We start from the raw sequence: 8,195 nt of genomic DNA, 5'->3' as shown, positions 1-8,195 counted from the left end.
AGGGGCAGGCACAAAGGAACAAAAGGGGCTGGGGACTGGCTCCTCACCCCCCACCACTGGTTTCCCTGCCATAGCTGTCTAGGGTGTCGGGGGGCGGGCAGACACATTTAAAGATGACCTCCCACTAATTAGTTACTATATATGGAAGATTTATACATTTTCCGTGTAAAGAATCTAATTATTGGGTTGGGGGTGGTCATCTTGTATTCAAAGGAGATACAAACATCTTTACTGTATGTAGTCTAGCAACCAAACTAGACGCTGTATTCCAGTAATGGGTGTACTAATGGCATATCCAGAATTAACACCACCTTCTTTCTTCCACTTGATATTCTCCATCTGCATTCAAAGACTGCATTTCTTCCCCAAAATGCACCATTGCACCATGATCTAATAATGCTCGTCTATCAAGATCCCCAAGTCCTTTTCAGTGTTGTTGCTTTCCAAGATATAATCCCTCATCCTACACTTTTTGTTCTCAGGCCACAGATTTGACTATTAAAATATATGTTGTTCAAATGACCCTACTTTCACCAGGAACATGGATGGGTTGGCTGGTGTAACTCGCTGGTCCAAATGTATTTATCATGCTTCAGATTGCTGTGCAATTTGCAAATTTTACCAGCAATACGCTTTTATATTTTCTTCCAACTCATTAATATATTGATTAACACCAGACAAAGAACTGAACTGAACTGTGTGAGATCCCTGTTGAAGTAATATCTACACAGCGATGATTCCCTTTTTACAATCAACTTTTGAGATGTGGTTAGCTAGTTTTTAACCCAGTAAAAAATGGGCTACAAGGAGTTCATATAGCACTTTTATTTAAAAAGAAAGAAAGAAAGAAAGAAAAAGTCAGAATGTCATGCTGGATTAAAATCAAATGCCTCACAAAAGTCTAAGAGTATTGTGTCACAGTAACTTTATCAATTTTAGGATCTGACATCGTCCCCTCACCCCAATATCTATAGCCATGTCACAAAAGTAAGACTGCAAGGGACCTCAGGAGGTCATCTGGTTCAACCACCTACTCATGGCAGGACCATGCCTATTGAAACCACAAGTATGAGTCTAACTTGTTCCTAAGCATTTCAGGAACAACCCTCATACACAGCTCCCAAGCATGGTGCCTGAAATAACACCATCCTTTAAGTTGCCACAGGTAGTGTAGTGGGATGAGAGTACTGTCAACATACCCAAACATTTCATTTGATCAAAATCAGATATTTTTCATTTTATTTCCACATTTCTTTTTTTTTTTTTTTAAATTAATAAAAGGCAAAGGCTGAATTCACCTTGGAAAGTAAATTCACCATTTACAAAAACAAGGGGCAGCATTAGGTTCCTCTCCCACCAGTGTTGGAGACCTTGATCAAAATCCCCTCTCTGCCTGATTCAGTAATTAGGTTTATATTAGCCCCCCATCTTAAAAGTAATCTAGCTACCAGAAGAGGTGCTTTCTTTTACACAATTTCATTCTGGCCCAGTGAATATGAAACTGCTCCACTTTACAAACCAGGAGGCACTGAATATGCCCAGCCCCAAGATACCCTACAGCTCAGTGGGCAGGGCACTCTTCTGAGAGGTAGGAGTTGTGTTTAAATCCCTGCTCCAAGTCAGGCAGTGAAGAGATTTGAGCTTTGGTATCCCACACCTTATGAAAACACCCCAACCAATGGGTATAAGATAGAGGTGAGAGTTTTTGCAAGTAGTATGTAAACCTTACATGAATAGGATTTTGAAAAGGTAGGTTCACATGATGAGTGCATCCTCCCATATAATACAACACATTTTTCTCCAGGTAAAAAGAAACCAGAAGTTTCACTAATATACTAAGAGCCTATGGTTACATTATTCAGTTTAACATTGGAATGTTAAATATAACAATATAACTTCATTGGAATACGTTAAAACCAGTCAGTAGGGCAGTGAAATAGCAGCTATGTTACCGGGAGCAGCTAATAGACAGGAGAATTGCAGAAGGAAGTCTAGCTTGATTAGTGGAACATCAAGATGATTCAAAAGGAAAGGAAGGTCATTAACATCTGTGGAATGAAGAGTGTAGAAGGGATCAGGTAGATTTTAAATGAGTCATAAATTTGACACTTTTTCTGATGCCTGAACAGAAATGCTGCTGCCACTGATATGTAGTTAGTTTTAAACTTTGGGTAAAGCAGGAATCAAAGGATGGGTACAACTCTGCCAGTGCACTTCCCCCTCCTACCCCGACCCCATACTCCCCTATCCACCCCTGATCAAGCCCAATGAATTGAAAGAGTTTGTTTTGGAAATGGTAAAATGAATCATAACCTTATTTCCAAATTCTTTATTTAGCTTAAGCTAGCTGCTAAATTCAACCCCAAATTGGCAAACTCTGGTTCAGAGCAACAAAAACTTAATTTTTTGGTAAATGAACTGTTTGAAGAACAAGTTGGCCCTGCTCTAATAAGTCCCATTTTCTCTAAACCCTTACTGATAGACATGAATTACCATGCACACCTACTGATCCATTTCCACAATCAGATGCCCTAACTAAGAACTAAATGCGAGATTCTCAGAAGTGTCTAGATGGCTTTTAGCGGGTCTCTGTATTCCAGTTTCACTCAGGGCTTTTGAGAAATCCTATCCTTATCTGCCTATCCTCCCAGACAGAAGGAACCAGCTCAAAGTGTGGGATTCAAGCAATTATAGGGGGGAAAAAAAAATCAATAATGTAAATCACTACTTATGAATGAACCTAGAGAACAACTACCAATTTCATAATTATGAATGGCTCAGTCTCCTAGGCTTCCAGCAAGGAGGAACATGAAACGCATTTACCATTACTGACTAGGAAATAATAGAGCAAACATTAAAAGAAACCCGACAGCCACTGCAAATTTCATAAGTTTTAGCAGCCAATTTTACTGGAAGGGAAAGAAAAACAACTGGGACAGATAAACCAGTATCAAGCAAAAAAGCTTGTGGAATATACCAAGAGCCAATTTTGAGCCCATCAACACTACATCTAAATGAAGGACAAGACTGCAATCTGCAAATTACAAATAAGAATGAACTGATTTTGTCTCTTTCCCTTGGTTTCATTATAGCTTTTGACAAAAGAATGGTCTCATTTAGTGCCATTTTCTTTCTTAGCTGTACTGCCTCTCTTTTTTAGGAGAATTAAGTTTCAAGAGTGGACACATTTACTTGTCACATGGGCTGCTCTAACATTGTGTGAAGGAGCAGAGAGCTGCAGACCTCTATTTTCAATCTCTCTAGCTATTCAACGCTGTCTTTTTACAGTTCAGTCAGGATGTACCAGAAATTCTTATATTCTTAAGAAAGGAAGGGAAGCATCTATAGCAGTTGATAAGACAGAAAAATTGTAAAAGGAAATTGTAAAAAGAAATGGATGCTGCTCGCATTACTGATAGGCTGTGTTGCGATTTTGCTTGAGATTCTAGAGAAATAGGAAATTTGGTAAAACTAAAAAATGAGTCCTGCATGAATCCTTTTTTACAGTAGAACCACTGAGCTCACTGGAATGACACAAAGTAATGGTTGATAGGTTGAGAAGAGGCATAACAAGCAATTTCTGCACCTGGGAGGCCAGTGGCAGCTGGGTTGGCAGTGGTCACCATTCTTGTGCCCTCTAAAATCAATGCCTGGGGCCAATGCTCTTGCTCACCCATATCTTGTTACACCACTGGGTTGAGGCCCCTACAAAGTACTGTTTATATGTTACTTTGTAAAATATAGGCTGGTTAGAGCTTGATTCATATCCTGTGAAGGGCAAATTGAAGACTTCCATTAACATCAGACTGGAGTTGGATCAGGCCCTTAAAGCAAATCAAAAAGGTACTATGTGCTCCGAAATAAGACACATACCTTGTTTTCACAAAGGCAAAATGGAGGGGGGAAAGAGATTTTTCCCAGTGTTATGGACACTCAGAGCAGGGACATAGCCTAACCTTCAGATCACTTATCCTCCCTTTCCTGCTCGGGAAGACGCTACAGTTTTAACTTTCTCACAGCTGAACGAGCACCTCTTGGCTGCTCAGCCAAAAGCTGAAACTATAGCTGTTGCTAAAGACTGGATTCCATTTGAAAAGAACTAAGAACAGCCTGCAGGGCTGTGAAATATGAGAAGAGAAACCAAAAGGTAGCCAACAGACAGCAAAATTGCTGAAAAAAAGCTAGTGTGATTAGTAGAGTATTAAGACTATCTGCAGAGCGAAGAAAAATTAGGAGGAATCTGTTGGATTGTAATGAGCCATGAAGTCCATTGAGTACCTCAAGAACTGCCTGAAGAGAAGTGCCACTGCTGCTGCCAGACATTTGGTTTTAAATTTTGGGTGGAACAAGAATCAAAGCAAGCTACAACCATACCACTGTATCCGCTACAGCTCTGCCCCAATGGCCTCCATTCCACCCTCCATGTAGCTTCTGGAAGAAATAGAAGGAAAAGTAGCAGCAACCATATCTCCATTCTTCTCTTCTGGGTAAAAAAAATTAACTCCCCTGTTTAAGATATGCGCTCAAGCTTTAGAAGGCTAATTTTTGGGGGAAGGTGCATGCTGTATGTGAGTAAATATGGTATTCTTTCCCTAGCTACATGTTAAAGCAGTAATGTAGCTAAGGGGAGGGGTGACTGGGGCACTGAGTTGGAGCAGGGCACAAAAATACCAGCTGCTGTGCTGCCAACTCAGCTTCTGTTGCCACCACCAGCAGCCCAGCCACTGATACTGTCCCATGCACGGTCACCACCCGAAGTGACGTACCCAGTTATGCCTCTGTGGTAAACTGACCTTCTCCAGTAGCAGCACCTTCAAGCATGCCATATTGATCCAGTTGCCTCCCAACCCAGATGCATAGGGGAGTCCACATAGGTCTTCAGGTGGGCTAGTTGGCTTTCATTCTAGTGCTAATTATCCCAACATAGCTATACTGCTTCTGGTGAAGGAGACAGTTGGCAGGAAGTCTCATGAGGAACATGCTTGAAGGCACTATTGCCAGGCACGATATGGAATTGTTTATACTGCCTCTGTGCCACTCCCTAAAACATCACTAAGATGTGCTCCTCACCTACTGCCCCAACTCTGCCTCATTTCTAGGATGTGATGCATGCAATCTAGCTTCCCTGAGCACACTCCCACGAGCACATCTAGGGCAGGAGACATGTACTAAGTGCTCCATTTAAGTGGGTACACTGCCTCATTTCCAGAGGGTATCATGTGAGGAGGAGAAATGAGGAGGCAGAGTTTCAGAGGGTTACATAGAAGACTAGACCCATTCTTAGCGGTGCAGTGGTTTGGTTGTACCCTGATGCTTTGGTTCTTGCTCCATCCAAAGACCACAGCCTTACATACCTAACTTCCACTGACATTATTGAATGCCACTGACTCTACTTGTACACAACACAGGTTCTACAGGGACACCAACAGTGCAGGTGAGCCATGAAATATGAAATGTTTCATGTTTTCTGCTTGTTCAGTGCTTCACCCCTTTCAAAAGACTGCTGAGAGGAGATGGCAATAACTGTTCTGCTGGCTTGGGGCTGGCTAAGGCACAAAACTGGATCTTGAAGGACTTGTGTTATCATCCTTAATGACCTGTCTGTGATAGAACTGAGAACTGTTTCAGAAATTTTGAGAGACAATAGGACTCTTTCCGTAGACGTCAGTGGGCTCTGGATCAGGTCCTTAGGGACTCATTCATTTCTCAGGAAGTTCAACAAAAAGGCTCTCACTAAGTTCAGCCAAATTTGGAGCAGGCCTCCCTCCAACCATAATGTGCCTCATTTCCCTTCTTCTCCATCTATAAAGAGGGGAAGAGACTATTTATAATCTCACAAGGACAACATGAAATTTAGTTCCAAGATGCTTATAAAGTGCTTCAGATCTTTGGATACCAGTGCCTGCATAGCACCAATTTACTTCAAAAGGTGGTTCTTGTACTGAACACCAAGATGGTATCTGGAGGATACCATCTTGTGTCATACATCTACTAGCACTTTGAATGAGCAGCTCATTCTACACTGGCTACTGAACAGCCACCAGATAGCAATGACTCCATTCACTACTGAACTGTTCTGGATTCCTACTCAACAGCAGAGCTGAAACACTCTGCACCTTATTACCACTAGCCCAAAGCCTGCAGTCTTCCTAAATACATATTTCCAATTTGGATTCTAATATTCTTCTGATTTATTCAGCAAACTGGATTGTGTTATTTTTATTCTCTCGGTACATTTACCAGGGGGGAAATTATCAGGCTGTTATCAAATTGCACATAAAGCTAGGATATTAGATCAATGTTTGCAGGATCCATCAGACATAATTCAGACAGAATTCTGTAGCAATATTTGAGAGCGATAATCTTAATGAAAAAATTCAACAAAGATCATATACTATACAGTCGACACCAAAATATACTATAAATGACATAACATTTCTAGAGGAAAATAACAAATGATATGAAAGAGTAAAACCTACAGCACTGGTTCTTAGCCTTTTAGGCAGTTTTCACCAGGTCGTCAAGTTAAAAGCTTAGCTCCACCAACTAGCACTCAGATTTAAAAAAAAACTTACAATTGTGCTGATATCAATGGGAGTTTTGAATGCATAGCAAATCCAGCAATCAGGCCCAAAGCACATGGTCAGATAAATCCACCCTCTTACTTTTTATATCATTTTCTTGATGCATGTATTAATTTTAAAAAGCAAAGATTTGAATTGTTAGCCTTAGACTGAAACCTCTGGAAGCAGGAACATCAACTGAACAGATGAAGGATGGGAAACAATGGTGTAAGCTATCCCCTCCCATCCATGCAGCTTTGGTGGCATTTTAAATTCATAGATCTCCAAACAATTAGCAAATATTGGTCTGAGGTGCATGGGGGGGGGGCAGGGGGCAGTTGTACCCCCTCTGATTCCTGCTCCATTGAAATGTTTTAAGCAAACTGTCCAACAGAGACAGGTACATTTCTATACAGGTGAGCTGACAGTCAATTGATTTCATGGCTCATTAGTGTCTACATGATTTGTACTCTTAATTCCACAGATGTTAACAACAACCCTGATCTCCCACTAATCAACCTATACTTTCTTTTGTCCTGGTATCCTGTTTCTCTCCTCATTACCCTAGCCTGTCCATAAAGGTGCACATTGCCTAGAAGCCCACAGCAAGTGGCTTTGTTCCTAGGGGATTCAAACTCACAACAAAATCAGAGATGAGCAAGGAGGGGGACAGGCATTGTTGAAGGCAGGTAGCACAGCATTCAGAGACAGGAGGGAGTTGCAGAAATGAGGCAAAGAGGTAAGTTACTGCAGTGACCCTTTTCTGGGTCATTCAGTAGGTGATGAAGGCTGAACCAGCAACACAGCCATGACGACATTAAGCTGAGTATGGGTGGATTCAGAAAGGCTGGCTTTCCTGCATAGGGGTGCTACAAGAAGCTGAAGTGAATCTTCCTCCAGCCCCAACTGTTCATTTCTGCATGTTGAGGATGGAGAGTAGTGGAAGTCAGCTACGTTGGGGGTGGGGAGGAGAGATGGGGCAGTTACAGCTTGGCCCCCACCTGCCCCATGATCAGGGGCCAAGACAGGTTGGGGGGGGAATTGTTTGGGAGGGGTTCTGAGGGAAAGGCCACAGAGGGCTAGATGTGGGGGTGCAGGGTCACAGGCACCAAGGGGTTTTTTGGGGGAAAGGGAGCCTGTTGAGTAAAGGATGTTGGGTGTTATGGATTGAGGATTGTGAGGGACAGACAGACTTTGGGGGTAAGAGGTATGATGGGGGCTTTGGGGCTACAACAGGCTGTGAAGGGGGCTGGGGCAAGATTGTTGGCAAGGACAGCCCAAGTGTGTCAGGGACTACACTGAGGGTTGGGTGCTCAGAAGGGCAGAGGAGGACTCAGTGGGGCATCAGGGGAATGGTGAGGGGACAGAGGAGGTAGGTCATTATGGGGGCAGGTTTGTGCAGGGTGCAGTGGATTCATGGGGCAGTGAGGGGGCAAGGTTGGAAGGGGTGACAGGGATGCTGGGGGGCAAGATCGGCAGGGGGTGACAAGGATGATGGGTTCTCATGGGATGGAACTGAGCATGGAGGATATATAGGATAACAGGGAACAGAGTGGAGTCAGGGAGCATTTGGGTTCATCAGCGGCAGGTCCTGTCAGACCAACCTGGTGGCTTTTTATGACTAGGTCATTA

At 42.7% G+C, this 8,195-nt stretch overlaps 1 protein-coding gene across 1 annotated transcript in view; it reads right to left on the bottom strand.

The window, feature by feature from the left end:
• The window catches only part of ALK (anaplastic lymphoma receptor tyrosine kinase), a 607,969-nt gene extending 602,932 nt beyond the window's left edge, over positions 1–5,037 (bottom strand). Inside the window, exon 1 of the mRNA XM_019527591.1 lies at positions 4,794–5,037. Coding sequence (XP_019383136.1) covers positions 4,794–4,872 — 79 coding nt within the window. The 5' untranslated portion in view covers positions 4,873–5,037. The remainder of the gene's footprint in view (positions 1–4,793) is intronic.
• Positions 5,038–8,195: the final 3,158 nt, after the last annotated feature.

Source organism: Gavialis gangeticus, unplaced genomic scaffold (assembly GCF_001723915.1).
Source record: "Gavialis gangeticus isolate Ggan-Ray unplaced genomic scaffold, GavGan_comp1, whole genome shotgun sequence".
Classification (NCBI taxonomy): domain Eukaryota; kingdom Metazoa; phylum Chordata; order Crocodylia; family Gavialidae; genus Gavialis; species Gavialis gangeticus.
Note: the sequence above shows the minus strand (reverse complement) of the source record. Positions and strands in the feature narration are given on the sequence as shown.